This window comes from Lagopus leucura, unplaced genomic scaffold (assembly GCF_019238085.1).
Source record: "Lagopus leucura isolate 7727_CA_CO unplaced genomic scaffold, USGS_WTPT01 Super-Scaffold_100016, whole genome shotgun sequence".
Classification (NCBI taxonomy): Eukaryota; Metazoa; Chordata; class Aves; order Galliformes; family Phasianidae; genus Lagopus; species Lagopus leucura.
This window is the reverse complement of record NW_024962270.1, coordinates 15,940,009-15,957,557: the sequence shown is the minus strand read 5'-3', so window position 1 is coordinate 15,957,557 and position 17,549 is coordinate 15,940,009. Positions and strand designations below refer to the sequence as shown.

Genomic DNA, 17,549 nt, shown 5'->3' with positions numbered 1-17,549 from the left:
TCTCTAATTGTTTGGATGATCAGTTCCTCTGTCACTGAGCAAGAACAGTCCAGCAGGAAACAAACAAATAAAGAAAGAAACATAGGAACAGTAAGAATTATAAAAATAAATTGAAAAATAGATACCTTTTTATTATTTTTTATTTTACCTCTGAGCATCCCTAAACCTTTTTTATATTAAAACTTGACAACTCCATACTCCCTGAAGCTGTAGGGATGTGGGAATCAGAACTTGGTGTCTGTTTAAAAAACAAACAACTTTTAACCTCCTCTGCCTCACGCAGATCTTGTCTTCCAAGCAAATTGCTCAGCGCTGTGAGAAGAAGCCACCAATGCAACTGAAGGCACTATAGACACTGAGGCAGCAGTAAAGCATCTCTGAAAACCACTGTGTGTTTTTAAGTGCATCCTTTATGGAAACTTATCCTCATACAAAAACAAACCATATCAAAAGGATAATGATTTTTTCTTGTTTAAAACTTGGAAGCACTACTTTCAGTGCTTCTAATAACGTAAAATGAAAAGATGATAGAAGCATTCCGCTACTCCAGCTGATATATCTCGGCAATGTACGGCTGACGATGATTAACCACATCAGAATTCTTTATTCCAAGTGTAAAGCTAAACATGTCTTGCAGTAGCTGAGGCACCACAGCTCACGGTTTTGTCTCACATGTTACCCGATGTGTTGCTGACCTCTAGTTGGGGAGATCTGGAAATACAGGCTCTGGCCTCTCCCACATAAGCAGACATCTGAAGCACTAATACAAAATCCAAACAAAGAAGCAGAAGGCTGAAAGACTTTTGCCTCCTCTCAGCTGTGGTCATGAGACAAAGCCTGAAGGCGCAATACAAAGCGTAGACAAGCAGATGGAGAGTTTGTAATAGATTGGTGGGAGAGATTTAGTGTAGGAACACAACACATTTTTGCTTCCAAGATTTGAATTCTAATGTCTCCTGACTAATTTAAATGAAGTGAGGGATTACTGATCTGCAACAATGTACAGGAAAAAACGTTGAGAAATACAGACCTAATATTTTAAACTAATAAATGAGAGAGAGGGAGGGGAGCAGGAGGAGGGAGCTTTGTTAGGTCTGCGGCACACAGTCACAGGATGGCTTAGCTTGGAAGGGTCCTCCAAGATCATCTCATCCTCTGCCATGGATGGGCATGGCTGCCAGCCACCAGATCGGGCTGCCCCGGCCCCATCCAGCCTGGCCCTGAATGTCTCCAAAGATGCCTCCCTGCCCTCCCAACCATTTTATGACTTTTGAAGATCCCAAAACCACAAAGATCCACATGTAAACAACTGACCCAAAAACATGGCGAGCCTGCATTTTTCCATCAGAAAATAAATTTTGTAAGACTCAGGCTGCCAAAACTTCAAACTCAGAAATTTTACTTCCGAAATCTTCAAACCCGGACTTCAAACTAAATGGCAGAATAGCACGACAGCTTGGCATTCCAGCAACACCTGCATCGAAACTTACTACAGAACATACACATGACATTGAAGTACGCAACATACTCAGGCATTTTCACTGAGTATTGTCTTGGAAAAGAATAAATGCAGATAAGAGCAACACTTTCTGAAACTAATCACCTTTAAGAGAGGAGGGTTTGAAAATTCTTAAAATATGAAGACCCATTTGAAGTAAGCCTATCACAGTTTCCTGTCCACAGTGCCATACCTCCAAAATAAACAGCTTTAATCTGTGCTAATCTTATTTCACCAAAAAGAAGGTAAAGCTGGCAACAGGAAAAAGATTAATCAACTTCAATAAGCCAATCTATTTGTTTTTAACACCTCTGACCTTGATTTTGCTTAGCAAAACAAGCTATCTGAATTCTCCAGTGGAGGAGATAAAGGAAAAAGATGAGTATTCCACAGCTGCATGTTACAAGGGCTCCCTGAGTAATGGATCACATCCTTCTTGCTGTGAGAGATTCAAGAGGGCTCCAGTAAAAAGAATCATTTCATCCAGCACAAGATCAAGCTCACTTTGAAAACAGGAAAACGTGGGAAGTATTAGAATAGGCTGCAGGTTCAGTCAAGGATAGATATTATACACTTCACACCTGCCAAGGTTTGTCTTCTAGGAATTATATCCTAACTCTTCTACTAGGGAACTATTTCAGAACAGCCTCTGTTCTTGAAAGCTGCAACAGCAGACACAGAAATCAAAATAAACTTTTTCCAGCCGTGTGATTAATACTTGCCCTTGCATTAGGGAACTTGTTGAAAGGGCAAGCACTGCTTAACATTCACTGCAGCTCTCGGGTCAGGAGAACATTTTCTGTGACTCTGCAGGGATTGTGCAGCCTGGCTTCTCAGGAGGGAGGGGTGGTAGGAGTGCTTCCAGGCAGCAGGATCAGGCAGGAACAGAGCAGGGCTGGGGAGTGTTGTGTTGGATGGAAAATGTAAGAAAAAAAACACAGCTCTGGTTTTTGAGAAAAATGATTATTGGGTTTTTCAGTTGGGCACCTGTTCTTTATAGTAGTGTGTCCTCTATTAGGACTACCTCATGTTATTTGTAAACCACCTTCAGAGAGCTTTGGAAAAGCATGAACTGCCTTGGGTTAAAAGCACTGGGATATGGAATTCAATGTCCTTTCATTGCAGCTCATCTGACCTCGAGTGAAAAAGTGTTAGCTCTGCAGGCTGGAGTCCTCGGTCTGTAAAATAGGAATAATCTCTGACTGCCCCTCTCTGCTTATTCGGGCTGACAGCTGGGCTTATCACTGCTCTTGAGCACTGAAAACAGAACAGGCATAAATCTTCAACGCTACTAATGATAATTTTTTAATGGTGCCAGATAAGAAGCTGCACTTACTGGGATTTCCCATTACTTTCTTAGTGACAATAGTTTGATATTTCCTTGGAAGATAAGGCTCTTATTTAAAAAAAAAAATAATAATCTGTTTTAGAAACTAGAATTAACATTAGTGATGTTGAGTCATTTCATTTCAACAGAATTGAACAATTCTGGTCAAGATCTTTTGCTTTGATTTCATTATTTTGACAAACTAATTGCATTCTCATTTGTTGTAATTCTGTAGTGTGTCAAAATTATACAGTGAGAAAACTCAAAATGATGAAACTGAAGGCCCCTCATCTTACCAAAATATAAGTTTCAATAAACCGCCAGCAAAACAGTTTTTCTACATTGAAGTCTGATTTAACCCAAAAAATGTTTTCCTCACAGAAAACATGCAGTCTGATGATACTCAGAGAGCTCTTATAATTTCTTCAGATGATGCATAGGCAAGGCTTTGCTCAGAAGACTTGCAGCTGAACTTCAGCAGTGCTCTGCAGTCCAAGACAACCCTTAAGCATGGCTCCAGCTCCCTTGGAAGAGGAATCCACTCCAGAACTCCGCTCAATATTGAAGCTGGCCATGGAGCACACTGAAACTAACAGGAATACATGGTCTACTGGAAGCTGCTCGTCAGTGGCGCTGTAAGGAGTAAGCAGGGCAACTTCAGCAGAATGTACAACGTACTAGAAATTGCAGACAGGTTCTGCTAGGGCTGTACCAGGGCAAAAAAAAAGAGCGAGAGATCAGAATACATGGATAATACCAATGGACTACACTCAGTACAAAAATCAGAAAACGCTGTCCAGAGGTAGGTCTTCTTTGAGCTTCTCTGTAAAGCAGTTTTGAATTTGCATAGTTAATCACAAGTTGTACAAATCTGACGGATATTATACTTAAAATGCAAAAATAAATTACGTCAGAAAGAAGATCTGAGTACCTAGCAGTACCTAATTAATTCTGCTATTAAACCAGACAGATACAACATTTCCCTTTTGAATCTTGCTCTTTTCTAGATTTCTGTTCTATTTTCTTGCTGGATTTTAATCCTTCAGACCATTACTTCATATTTAATTTCACTATTCCTTATATCTTCCTGTTTTTTTCCTCTCTGCTGCTTCAGTTCAGCTGTTATCCCCACTCCATATCCAAATGCACATACAGAAATATCACGCTCTATCAGTTCCTCTTGCTTACTCAAAGCTCCATTATAGCACATACCAGGACTTTCACACACTGCTGCCCAGCACTGAGTCAGGTGTTAATGAAAGGGCAAACAGCCCTTTGCTGCTTCATATGGTGGATCTCGATGCTGATAGTCAAACTCCTTTCAGAAGCAGATCTGCCACAGGCTTCAAAAAGGAGATCCGCACATGTGGGCAGAGGAGAATATTGGAGTCAAGATCTACCCATGCAGATCTAAAGATAATTTTCATTAGCTAGGAAGCCAGTCAGACGTTTAAAAGTTGACACAGACAATTCAACTTGGTTGGGAATTTTCAACGTGAACAGCAAGGTGGTCTGCAGCCTAGAAAACTGTAACTGTCAGAAAGCCTAGTTACCAAGAGGGCCGTTTCATTCTTTACATTGTGTTTCACATTTAAAAGCTCAATGCCCATTAGACAGAAATATCCATATTCACCTAAGGATCTCAGCTGCCACCACTAGGCACTTCCCAAATTTAGTCTGAAACTGACTTTAACCTGAAGAGATGAAACATAAGCTGCAGTGCCCTATAAAACCTGGATCTCGATCATGATACTACAGCCATTTGCCAATGGTGACTTTGCTCCCCATCAGAGAAAATGCATGTTAACATTAGGAATTAAGAAATATCCTGATTAGAGGCATCATGTCTTCATCCCTTCTGCCATGCTGTGGAACACTCATTCCAGCAGGGGACTCCACTTGACCAGCAGAAGGTAGTAGCAAGTAGTTAATATATAATTAACATACAACAACAATTAATTACTCAGCTTCTGACCAATAACTATGACATTCAGCTGCTTTTGCCTGCCTCACAGCACAGAAACATTTGCAACTCCCACAGACAGCTATTAATTCAAATATGCCCTACTTCCCCCAGCAAGTGCAGAACACAGGCCAAAGGGAGCATTCCAATCTGTTGCACAGTGCGGTATGAAGCAACATTTCCACACACCCCAGCATGCACAGCATGCTGGAAATTAGACCCAAACCCTACCTCTGCAGACAGCAAGTTGTCAACATTCTACTCGAATATTACAAAATACACCCAAGTACACAGTCATCTTAATTTTTAAATGATTCCTGTTAGTTTGTATGTCGTGACTTTAGAACGCTGTGCAGCTATACTCTAGAAACTTCAGAGTTATGACTGACTGAGCTATGGCTGGTTAAGGAGTGTTTTCAAATGCATCGCTTAATTGCTCCCTGTACATTAACTTATTAACAGAGGCCTGTTTATTGACTCTGCTTTGTGCCAAGTGCTTACAACAGCTACTCCAGGGTCCCCAGTGGAATCTCTCTATACACATACCGCAGGTAACAATTCCTGCTGATGCAGCATCATGCTGTTCTTCCAGCTGTTCTGGTGCCAGCCAGAGAAATAGGGTCAGCATTGGTATCTTATTTGTTTCCTGATGCTTGACTTGCATCCTCCTTCCCTCTAGAGAGAGCATTGTTCACAAAAGCACTTTATTTTTATTGCTCCTGTTAAGCTCTTTTGCTCTTCAGCAGAGGCTGCTCAGCCTAGCAAAACCCAGAGTGCAGGCTCTCCAGTGGAAGCAGTGTTTTGGTTTGAGAAACGTCTCCTGCCTTTGCTTCTGCTGCTGTCGTACTTCTCACAAAAAATTCCACAACAAATCCAACTCACACAACGCTTCTAAGAGCAGAGATCTTTCACTGTGTGCTTCACTCATGTCCTAAAAAAGTGTTAAGCCTCAAACAGCAGCAGGCAGAAGGAAATTGCTTGCTAGGTGGACTGCAGTCCTGCTCATTGACTTGTGCAATTATTCAAGAACGTCCTTGCTCTGAGCATGTGGATATGTGTCTTGATTCACTAGCTGTCAGATACAATTCTGTTTCACGTCCCCTAAAAACATTACCAGATTTTGATTAAGGAAGGTCAAGGATGGCTTTTCCCTTCCAATATTGAGACTTGAGGGGAAAAAAGAAAAAAAAAGTACTCATCACCTTTTATCTCCACTTGAAAAATATCAAATTGCCTGAAATGACAGAAGCCATAGATAGCAGTACGTACAAGAACGTTGCTATGCAAATAGGTTCCCAAAACTACAGCATGTAGGTTAAATCCCCTAAGAAGTATTTTTACAGAAGAACAAAGCGATGCTCAGGCAGCATCTAAGACAATATCGATTTGCCAGAGCAATTTTAAATGTGTATTGTTACTGACCTAGCATATTGGAGACTTAAATTAATCCTTAATGCTTCAATACATTTAAAAAGAAAGAAAGAAAGAAAGAAAGAAAGAAAGAAACAAAACAAAACCAAAAAAAAAACCCCAACTTCCCAACTTTCCCAGTATTTGATTTGCCTTTGAAGGTAAGAATATCAAGAGACATAATCAGCTCTAGCTGCAGACTCCAAATCTTCGCCTGGCACCACTGTCAATAAAACACATCCTCAGCCAGTGTGAAATTGGTATAGCTACACTGGATCTGCTACATGCAGCTGCAGTATTTCACACCAACTGAGGATCGAAGTATACATGTATAAGTGAAGGAAGCATACGTTCTCATCTGGATTGATAATGCTGCAGAACACAGAGCATCTCAAGCTGAGTAAAACAAATGACAAGTTCATAAGAAATATATTCTTCTAATTGAGTTTAGGGCACTAAATAACTGCTGTCTTCTAACAGATAATCAGATTCATGGAGAGTATCTCTACATTAATTAGGAGCAAGACTGTCACATGGATTTTAATGAAATAAAGTTATGTCTGTGGCTTCTCTAGGATATTGAAGTCAATTTATCTGAGGAAGACACATAACAGCTGGCTTTTTCTTTTTGTAGGAATTGGAAGAACAGTACACTGAAGAATGTAAGCAGGAGTTAGCATTCAGAACAAGGTCTTATCTGCTAAGGCACAGATTTTGATATTCTGAAAGCCTCAATCACCAAGATGGAATTATAGAAATCCAGCAGGCTGATAGAACAACAAGTCATACTGCCATCGTGCTAGAGCAGTGCTCATGGCAGTGAGCATGATGCATAGCCAGGACTTAGATAATACAGAATGCAGCCAAAACATTTTTCAGCTACAAGCTCCCAATCATGCTGGCCTCAAATCATCTGGCCACACAGAAATATACTTGCCAGCATCGTATTAGACAACTACTGCTTCCCGTCTTGTGCTGCTAAACGCAAGAGAACTTCAATCTAAATGAAAGGTTTTTAGCTGTCTTAGTCCAGTACAACACCAAGTCGGGAGGGAGTGTTGATCTGCCTGAGGGAAGAAAGGCACTACAGAGGGACCTGGACAGACTGGATCGATGGACCAAGGTAAACTGCATGAGTTTCAATAGGGCCAAGTGTCGGGCCCTGCATTTTGGTCACAACAACCCCAGGCAACCCTACAGGCTTGGGGAGGAATGGCTGGAAAGCTGCCTGATGGAAAGGGACCTTGTTGTGCTGATGTGCAGTGGGCTGAAGATGAGCCAGCAGTGTGCCCAGGTGGCCAAGAATGGCATCCTGGCTTGGATCAGGAATGCTGTGGAGAGCAGGACCAGGGAAGTCATCCTGCCCTGTGCTTGGCACTGGTGAGGCCTCACCTCCAGTGCTGTGCTCAGTTTTGGGCACCTCAGTACAGAAAGGACATGGAGGTGCTGGAGCAGGTCCAGAGAAGGGCAGCAAGGCTGGGGAAGGGCTTGGAGGATGTGTCCTATGAGGAGAGACTGAAGGAATTGGGGCTGTTCAGTCTGGGGAAGAGGAGGCTGAGGGGAGACCTGATTGCTCTCCTCCAGTATCTGAAAGGTGCTTACAGCAGAGCGGGGTTGGTCTCTTCTCACTGGTGACAGGATGAGGGGAAAAGGCCTCAAGTTGTGCCACAGTAAGTTTAGACTGGAGATCAGGACAAAGTTCTTTACAGAAAGGGTTGTTAAGCACTGCAGTGGGCTGCCCAGGGAGGTGGTTGAGCCACCATCCCTGGATGCGTTTAAAATCCATTTGGATGGGGTGCTCATGGACATGATTCAGCAGAGGGTTGTTAGAGTTAAGGTAGTGTGGTATTGGCCGTAGTTGGACTTGATGATCTTTAAGGTCTTTTCCAACCTGAGTGATTCTATGATTCTAAATAAACTGCCAAACCCCACTTAGCATTTTAGAAAACAAATATCCAAGTAACTATCACTGAAGATAAGAAGTGACAGGACACGACAACTCACAAGTGTGCCAAGCTATTTAACAAATAGACACCAGCAAACTACAACAGCTAACGGTTTCCATCTGCTCTCACCTGTGGGACCTCACTGGACTGATCCTCACTAAAAACCACAGGAGAGTACCGTGGTGTTACATTAACCCTTCAATCTTGTTTAGCATTTTAGTAATGAAACCATTCACACACACTATGAAAATTCAGACCCTCTCCCATAGGTTAAGAAGGAGTATCTCCTTGTCAGAATAAATGTTTAACATTTTTCAATGAAACACGTAAGATTTCCCTTGAAGTTCTACTCAGTTGTACTCCAGGCTGATGACACCCCAGTTCCTCACTGGTACCAAATGTCCCCTTGATTACTCTAACTCAGGGTGAAGTGGATTGGATAGGACCTGTTCACTACTACATTGCATAGCCTTTCAAATAGAAAAGTTCCTCTTTTTTCACATTCCGCAGCAGCTGCAGCACAAGTGACCAATGTTTCTTCAGTCACTACTACACTGAAGATCACAAAGTTGTTTCACAGTATGAGTCTGCATGTGATCTTCCCAAAAATGTTTTAAAACAAGCATACAACACAACTGCAGAAGTAATTTCACTGACTAGCATAGTTTAGTAAGAGTTGTAACATGAGAAAAGCATTAGCTGGTGTTTTTTTTACAAATAGGATTTTAATTCAGTCCATGTGCTTTCTGCACAACAGAAGGGTGTCACAGCAAAAAAAGCAAGTGCTCCACACAAAGCTCCTGATGCCTAATGCTTCAGGAAGTCAACAATTTTTTTTAAAAGACGACCATGCAAGGTATTGTTATAGATGTTATTATCCTGGTTTGGATCAGTCACCATCATATACAACTCTCCTGCATGGACATCCTCAAAGTCAGCACTAAAGTTCTCAGGATTGAACCGAACCCACACAGTGTATCTGTAGCCAACCATACGCATGGAATAGCCCATGATTCTGATGTCTTTTAGCTTCGGCTTGTCAGAGTCCCACTGTGGAGTGTCTGCAGGCCGGGGATATTGGCTGAAAGCAACAGGTTCTTCATTGTAACACCTCTTAGTGTCATTACAAACATCCTCCTTCTGTACCGTCTGTTCAGAGGACTTAAAATACCGGACAATGCTTGCCCCCTCAGTGCACAGTGCAACACGAAATGAAGTCTGTGGGCATGCAGGAGGAACCTGCAGGCCAGCAAGTTCAGCAAGCGTTGAAAATAGGGAGACAAGCTCCACCATTTTTTCGCTTCGTCCTGGAAGAAACACCAAAAAACATATTACTGAACATGATGACTTGACATTGGTGCATATTTGAAACTTACATAATTAAATTGGTATTTTATTGCAAGTGCTCTGTACTAGATTTGTGGAGTAACAATCAAGGTGTGGCAGTCTGCTCTGAGGATGCTAGGCTATACATATTTTAACAAGAAGAAATTTTTGCACTTACAGTTCTCAAATGTGCAAATTCTTCAAGACAACGATATTCATTACTTTGAGAAAAAAAAATCAGAAACACAAAGCAAATTCCAGTGTCAACTGTTTAACGTGTCTGCCTTTATCAAAACAGATCTTAATGTCACAGTGCTACACAGAGAACTCTTAGTTATTACTGTTTCAAAGCAGCTGCCACTACAAAAGGGAGGTTGAGCATTGTTTCCACAGTATTCTTTTGTAGTGCAGATGCCTAAATTACCTGCTGGGTTAATGCAGGCATCTACTGCGAAGGTGTAGCCAACCATAGTAAAAGTCTGTGTCCAAACACGGAACATTCCCTTCATCACTTTGTTCCCTATTAGTACAGAAGCACGCTCAATAACACTGAGAAGCTGCTCATATTGGAAGCACCATTGTATCACCCCTTGTTTTTTAAATATATTCAGTGCAAACAAACAAAGCCAAAAATTTACCTTGCGGAACCAAGCCTAAAATATGGCTAAAGGGATCAAGGTAGGGGAAGACTCTCCCTCCTCGACTAGCAGAGGAAGTCGTCATTCCTGGTACATAAAACATCAGCGGCACTCGGGTAGCAACATCAAAATTGCTGTATTTTGCCCATTCACCATGCTCTCCCAGGGACCATCCTAGACGACAGAGTGTAATTCAGAGCAGATACAGACTTGTAATCTAGAAGTCACTTCTTTTTCACTGTAAAGTGACTTTGGCAGTTGAGGCCATTAGTCTTACCAAGGTCATATTAAAATGCAAATAACCTATCTATGTTTAAACATAACAAGATTTTTCTAATACGAAAACTATTTCCACAGCCATGTAAATCTTGCAACTTGATATTCTCATATCAAGGAAACAATTACACCTGTCTCTATTTCCATTACCTTAGATTAGAATTAGGAAATCAGTATTAAAAGAGAATGAAAGAGGAGCTGGGGTTAGTCATCGCACCTGCAGGGATCTCCACACTGTGTCCACAAAGCACTAGTTTCAGCTTTGTGCAGCTGTCAGCTCTCCAATACCAGTTACACTGTAACTGAATATCCCTTGGAGCTATCTGCTATCTAAGCCAGACTGCCACAGCAGGATGCTACCCTGAAGGAAGCAATAGAGGTAAAATCTCTTTAGCTTTCCTCATCCTCCTGGAAGAGACACCAACATGACTTCCTTTCATGGCAGACTGATTGCTAACTTCACTATTTCCAAAATTTTTTGCCTCGCTTTGCTGCCATGGTATGGAAACACCACAAACACCACTTGTTTACAGTTAACCACAGCAAGAGAAACAGGAAAAAAAAAAAAAGAAAGAAAAATAAAGAAATGAAAGAAGGAAATTCGGTCTACAGACTGAGTGACAGATTGGCAAGTCAGGAGCTACATCTAGAGCTTCTTTTGTACATGAAGTGTAAATTCTATTACTCTGCAATTCACAAGGGCTTTTTTTACACAGACATGCTCACAAACCCAAAATAACCAAATTAACCAAACACATGACTTTAAATTAATTAAATTGGCAATTAAGAGGACCACAGGAAGATTATCTTAATGAATGTTAGAATACTGAAGCAATTACAAGCTTGAGGTATTTTTCCCATAATCCAAAGACCCCAAATATGAGGGGGGAAAACAAATTGTTATCAGTTTAGATGCTGCTAGCAGCAATGACATACAAAAAAAAGAAAATAACCCAACATTTTAGTGGTTAATGAGAAAGCTTGTTGCCCGCTATAGCAGATGCCCTTTACAAATTGCAAAGAGGGCAACATGGTGGCAATCCTTTAGCAGCAATCCTCCCAGCAGAAGTCACTCCCTGGGGCAGGAGGTGGGAATGTACTAAGCTCAGCCCAGTGTTCTGGCAGACAGCCTCATCACCCACTTGTCTTTATTACTCATAGCCAACCCGCAGCCTGATGAAGGACACAGAGGTGCCTGCAGAGGAACAGAGCCACAGTCACAGAACTCCGTGTCGGTCCATGAAGCAGGGACAGACCAGCCAGATATACAAGGTACAGCAGCTCTGCTATGCATTATAAAAACACACGTCTGATTAATATGCCTAATATTAATAAATATTAATAATTAATATTTATATGAGTTTCACAATTAAGAATTTAGTAGCAGTGAGCTGGAGGAAGATTGAGATGCTTACCATGATCAGCAGTAAAAACTACTATCGTGCTACTTGAGAGTCCTACATCATCTAAAGCATTCAAGAGCAGGCCGACCTGCATATCCAGGTAAGAAACTGCTGCATAGTAGCTCTGACGAATCAGCCTCTGAAAATTAAGAAACAGGAGAAGGAATAGAAGAAGAAAAAAAAAAAAGCTGGATACCTCAGAACATCTAAAAGCAGCCTATTGCTCCCTTGCATTCGAATGAGTTATGGAAGTTTGACTTCACTGTATTGACGGCTTACCTGGAAGTCATCTGGAAGTGGTCCATAAGGGAAGGTAACATTTAATGCTTTCACATCATCCCTCTGTCTGATATCCATCCAGGGGTTGTATGCCACAGGAGGCAGTTTCTCAGGCACCCAGGGATCTGGAGCTAACGTGATGTTTTCCAGGGGGTACAACTTCAGAAATTCCTTTGCAACGCAAGCACACAAAGACTGTCCTCACCTCTAAGGTCTACTGTAAAATTGCATTGCAAACCATTAACCATTTCTCCTTGCATGACCCTTTCTTAATGTTCTTGCAGTTAGTTTATAGACTTCACCCACCTCCAAGTATAAAGAGGTTATACTGCTATGTTAATTAATTCCGAAAAAACTGGTCACAACTCTCTCATTAAACATCCTGAAATTCAACACAGCTGCTAAAATTACACGGAGTAAAGGCTGTTTTTCAGTTTTCTTCTCAGAAACAATAATAACAAAGCACCTGTGAAACAGTTTTAATAAGAAAAACACTTTTCTAAGTTCCTTTCACCACAGGCTTTAGGTTCCTCACCTGTGGATACCTCAAAGGGATATGTGGCTTATGGTAGCCAACAGCCAGGAAGAATTTTTGCTTCCTGGTTTTCATAACGTTCAGTAAGCGTATGGCCTCTTCAGTGGTTTGAATATCAGGCAGAGTACCACCGGGCATTTCTGTCACATCTACTGGGCACACCAAGTTAGCATAAAGTCTTCCATCTTTTCCCTTGCAGGTCTTTAAAAAAAAAAAAGAAAAGAAAAGAAAAAAAAAACAGTTATGTAATTTAATTTCTGTACAAGCAAAGAAATAATCTTCAGTTCTGTAATTATCAAATAAATTCATTTCTCAACCCTTTCACCAATAAATGGTCTGCAGATCATATGCAAAAATGAATTTCTCAACTTCTATGAACGCTGAAAGCACCAACCAGCTTGATGACTGAGGCAGAAAGTTTCAGGGGCTGATGAACGCACAAAACATACAATTGTCATGTCTAAAGAAAAGCAGAATCTTTTCTAAAGCTGGCCAGAAGATGAAAAGTAGCTACACAAAAAAATACACAGCTTCTATAACGAATAGAGACTCTGACCTATTAAGAAGCAGGGTTCTTTTGGTTACACTGTACACATGCATTTTGTGATTCTTCTGATCCCATAGAAAGCTGCCTGAAAGCTATTACTGAGTCATTAATTTCTGAGCAAGTGCCAGCCATTTATGGTCAGCAAGGAAAGATAGATTCGCACAAATGGCTGCCAAGAAAAGGCGCCCTCAGCAGGCAGCTTGGGAGAGCTGTTAAATGAACATAAAGAGAACATAAATGAACACATTTATGTCGTGGATACAAATGCTGTTGTTAGAATCGGTATTTTTCAGCAGTAAATGCAAGAACAAAGTATCCCCAAGGCTGCCTGTACCCTCACAGCTGGATCTCCTAGCTCTGACATTTACAGACTCAGCACACAGCGTTATCCCAGTATGTGCACAAGTGTAAAACGGATTCTTTTAGGCCATGTGTAAGAGTAACAAACACTCTAGAAAATCAAATCAAAATTTCAGATTACTTAAAGCTTATTTCAATTATGAGTTCCCCTCTCTGGCTCAGCTCTGTATCTGTGATATAAATTCACCAATCCTATGACAATGTTTTGTAACCGAATACAGTAAGGCTAGCATGAAAGCTGATAACTTTTCAGATAAAGAATTTCATGACCTAGACGCATGGTTAAGATCACTTTATCTTGAATTCATCTTTATATCTCAGTAACATTACCAAATTCTAATTTCTAGATGGTTCAATTCAGAACGGGCTCATGAATTAACATGACACAACTTACCATGGAGTACAGACCTCCCTTGGAAGTTTTAGCAGCAGCATCAAACTGGAGTACTTATTTCCTTGTCCAATGTTACAGTCTCAAAAGCCAGACCACAGGCTTTTGTTAGACACAAAGAACTTTGTTATACCTGAAAACCATTCTTTGTTAGCATCCCACAAACCACTTTTACCTTATCATTTTCATATTTTTCAGTAGAAGGATGAAAGGGTGGAATGGACCAGCTGTATGGATAGTCATCGCTGTAGTTGGATGAAACTCCTGACAAAAGCAAAGACATAAAAGTGCTCTAGCAATTCACTGAATCGGGAAGCTCCAATGCAAACGTGAGTTGTTTTCAAAATATATGTATATTTGTAACTCCACATTTTAAACGTAGGCCATCTTCCCTGAAATACACCTGTTACTGAGGAAAGGCACTTCAGCTTTTCAAAGAACCTTACTTTAGGAGCAGAAGAAACAGAACTAATAATATATACATTCCTAATCAGATTTTTCATCAACTGAACATCTGTATACCCACGTAAGTTAAGCTCTGGGGTAAAGATTTACCAGAAAGAGAATCACCTAAGTATTATACTATTCTTCATGTCAGTGGTGTCATTAGTTTTTAACCAAAGAACCAAATTTCCTATTTAACCAGTATCATCAGCCATATGGTCTATATCTCCAGATCCAGACAGCCTATTGCGTAACATGAAATGTGTGTATGCAAAACTGGGACAATGCGGCTGTTCACCTTTAGTAGACACCTAATTTCAAGAAGTGTTTTGAAAATGGCATACATTTGTTCCAATAACCCCTAGACAGCACATGAAAACATGTATTAGATAGTAGTCATCTAATAAATCTTGAGGCATTAGAGATGAGCACAAGATTGCCTTAAATGATAATCTTTAACCATTGTACAATCTGCCCCACGATAACGATTTAAGTTGTCCATACAGATAAAAATCATGTCATTTATACACACACATTCTCAAGAACAGACCTCATATACAGGTATGTTATGCAGATGACAATTCAAACCTTACCAGGATGAAAAACTTTCCCCACAGACATGGTCACATAGCCATTCTCTTTGAAATACTGGGGCATTGTGGAATAGTTTCCTGAATGCACTCTCCAGTAGGAGTAGAAGTCATACAGCCGGGTAGTGTCAGGTCTGCGTCCAGTAAGGAAGGACACTCTACTTGGAGCACACACAGCTTGCTGAGGAGAGAGTCAGGCAAAAGGAAAATCAGTTCTGAACATGAAACAAAGCACACCTAGCAACTGCAACCTACCAACTTCAGCATGGCTGGACAAAACATCCACGGGCTCAGAACTGCAGTGAAAGTGATATACTTCAAGCTGGGCTGAACAGCATCTTTATTGGGAACCCAAATTCCCAACTGGAAAACTTTATCAAGACATACATTTACCTACTTATCATTATTCTTTGATAACCAATTCCTCTATGCTAAAGTTCATACATTACATTTCAGCATAACCATTCTTTTCTAATACAATTATTTAAGTAGTTAAGTAATGAAATACTTTTTTTTTTCCAAAGATCTGCCTAAAACCTACTGTTATAATACCAGCATGTATTTTGCAGAGAGAAAACATTTTCATTTTTATCTCACCTGTGCATATGCATTGCTGAACACAATACTGTGAGAAGCAAGTTGATCAATGTTTGGAGATTTCACAAGGTTATCTCCATAACAACCCAAAACAGGACGCAGGTCATCCACAACTATAAACAGGACATTCATGCCATCTAAGAGGAAACAAAATAAGGATATGCTAACTTGAGCTTCAGCAAGTAAAAGCTATTTTACAGACTTCATGCAGCCCAGAAATGTTCTGGAAAATTTAACCTGGAAGAATACTGAAGAGAAATAAAATAAGTCAGCAAGAACATCTAATATCTTTATAAGGAAATGTAAATACTGGGATTCAATCCCTCAACCAACACAAATTCAAAGGTTTTTATTCGGCCTAGGCAGAACAACTTCCCTTCCCTTTCACTTCCCTTTTTCACAGAATCATAGAATGAGCAAAGTTGGAAAAGACCAGTAAGATCATTTTGTCCAATCATCAACCCATCCCTACCATGTCCCTCAGTGCCACATCTCCACAGCTCTTTAACACCTTGAAGGACAGTGACTCCACCAACTGGGCAGCCTCTCTATTCTTTCTAACAATAAATCTTTCCTAACATCCAGCCTGAACCTCCCCTGGTGCAACTCCAAACCATCACCTCCAGTCCTATCGCTGTTACTTGGGAGCAGAGGCCGACTGCCACCTTACCACAGCCTCCCTTCAGGGAGCTGTGCTTTAAGATCTCCCCTGAGCCTCCTCTGCTCCAGACTGACCCATCCCAGCTCCCTCAGCCACTCCCCGTCACACTTGTGCTCCAGAGCCCTCACAGCTTCACTGCCCATCCTCGGGACACTCTCCAGTGCCTCCACATCTGTACTGCAGTGATGGGCCCAACACAGCACCAAGCTGTGACCTCACCAGTGCACAAAACGATGATCGCCTCCTGCTTCTGCTGCCTGCACTAGTGCTGACAGAAGCCAGGATGCCATCGTTGGCTTTCTTGGCCTCCTTGTTTCCCTCTGCAGCATTTTCTTCAGCTACCTCCAATTCTGTACAGAAAAACAAAAAACAAAACAAAAAACAAAACAAAACAAAAAAAAAAAAACACAACACCAAACCTGCAGTCTTTTGGTTCTATCTCCTCTTGAACTTTACAAGCTAGGGCCAAAGGAGGATTACTAAGCCGCATAATCCTGCTCCAAACAGAGTAAAATAAAGCAACAAGCTATCTAATATGATGCGTACGTTATTAAACACTCTCTGAAGGCAGCACGCTGTACTACAGCTCCAACACAACAGAAACCACCGGCAGCCAGCAGCCCTCAGAGCCCCGCAGGAGCACGGGCGGGAAGGAGCCCAGGCTGCAGCACGGCGTCTGCGCCCAGAGCTCGGCTCTCCACGCAGCGGCCCGGCGGGAGCCGCGCCCTCGCAAGGCGCCTTAACCCTAGCCCCGGGAAGCCCGGCCCGATTCGGCCCTCCCTTTCTGCTGCGGGGAAGGACGAGAGCCACCCGGGCCCCGCCGCACCTCCGGGCCCCGCCGTCTTGCGAGTGCGGAGCCTGGGGACCGCCGCTGCCACGGAGGAGAGCGCGAAGCCCGCGCTCAGGGCCGCCAGCAAACAGAGGAAGAGTCGGGCGGCGGCCGCCATGTCGCAGTGCCGCGGGGCGGGGACGGGAGCGGGCAGACCCGGCGGGGCTCTGAGCCCTGGGTCAGTCGCCGCGCCGTTCTCCCGCATGATGGCGCCGTAGCCACGCGCAGAGCTGTGCTGCGTCGGGCGCGGCCCGGCCGCGGTTCTCCGCGGGAGCGCTCGGCGCAGTGGGCGGCCGGGAGGGAGTGCGGGGAGAGCGGCAGGTCGGCTCTGCGGTACGGCTGAGGCGGCGTTACGGTCTGTCAAGGACAGCGCTGCAGAGTGAGGGCGCGGGTTTGTGTTCTTAGCACTGTTTAGTCCTACCGGGAGTCTCTAGGCACTTACTGCAACGCTACTTCTCGTTAAGGGAATGGTACCCGGGTAATTATGTCTTCCCCATGCAGATCACAGCGTTGAGGATTGAGGAAGTCA

The 17,549-nt window shown here is 42.3% G+C and overlaps 1 protein-coding gene across 3 annotated transcripts; it reads right to left on the bottom strand.

Annotated features, from left to right (window-relative positions):
* Positions 1-8,847: 8,847 nt before the first annotated feature.
* On the bottom strand, positions 8,848-17,225 carry IDS (iduronate 2-sulfatase). Of its 3 annotated transcripts, none has more exons than XM_042876823.1 (9): positions 17,018-17,225; positions 15,531-15,667; positions 14,937-15,114; positions 14,075-14,163; positions 12,602-12,802; positions 12,067-12,237; positions 11,800-11,926; positions 10,109-10,282; positions 8,848-9,451 (listed from the first exon to the last, which is right to left on the bottom strand). In XM_042876823.1, exons 1-9 carry the CDS (start codon positions 17,223-17,225, stop codon positions 8,952-8,954), a joined length of 1,785 nt encoding a protein of 594 aa, XP_042732757.1. In that variant the 3' UTR covers positions 8,848-8,951. The 3 variants fall into 3 exon arrangements, with proteins under 3 accessions (XP_042732757.1, XP_042732759.1, XP_042732758.1); XM_042876825.1 differs by lacking the exon at positions 17,018-17,225 and adding an exon at positions 16,738-16,814; XM_042876824.1 differs by lacking the exon at positions 17,018-17,225 and adding an exon at positions 16,411-16,486.
* Between the last annotated feature and the right edge of the window lie 324 nt (positions 17,226-17,549).

What these genes read in the sequence shown, in the direction of transcription:
- IDS (XM_042876823.1), bottom strand. Translation starts at nt 17,225, where the DNA reads ATGCGGGAGAACGGCGCGGCGACTGACCCAGGGCTCAGAGCCCCGCCG. An exon ending in GGGGAAAGTTTTTCATCCTG is followed by an intron (nt 14,164 to 14,936) that starts GTAAGGTTTGAA and finishes TGCTTTTGTCAG; the next exon opens with GAGTTTCATCCAACTACAGC. An exon ending in AAAAATATGAAAATGATAAG is followed by an intron (nt 12,803 to 14,074) that starts GTAAAAGTGGTT and finishes TTTTTTTTAAAG; the next exon opens with ACCTGCAAGGGAAAAGATGG.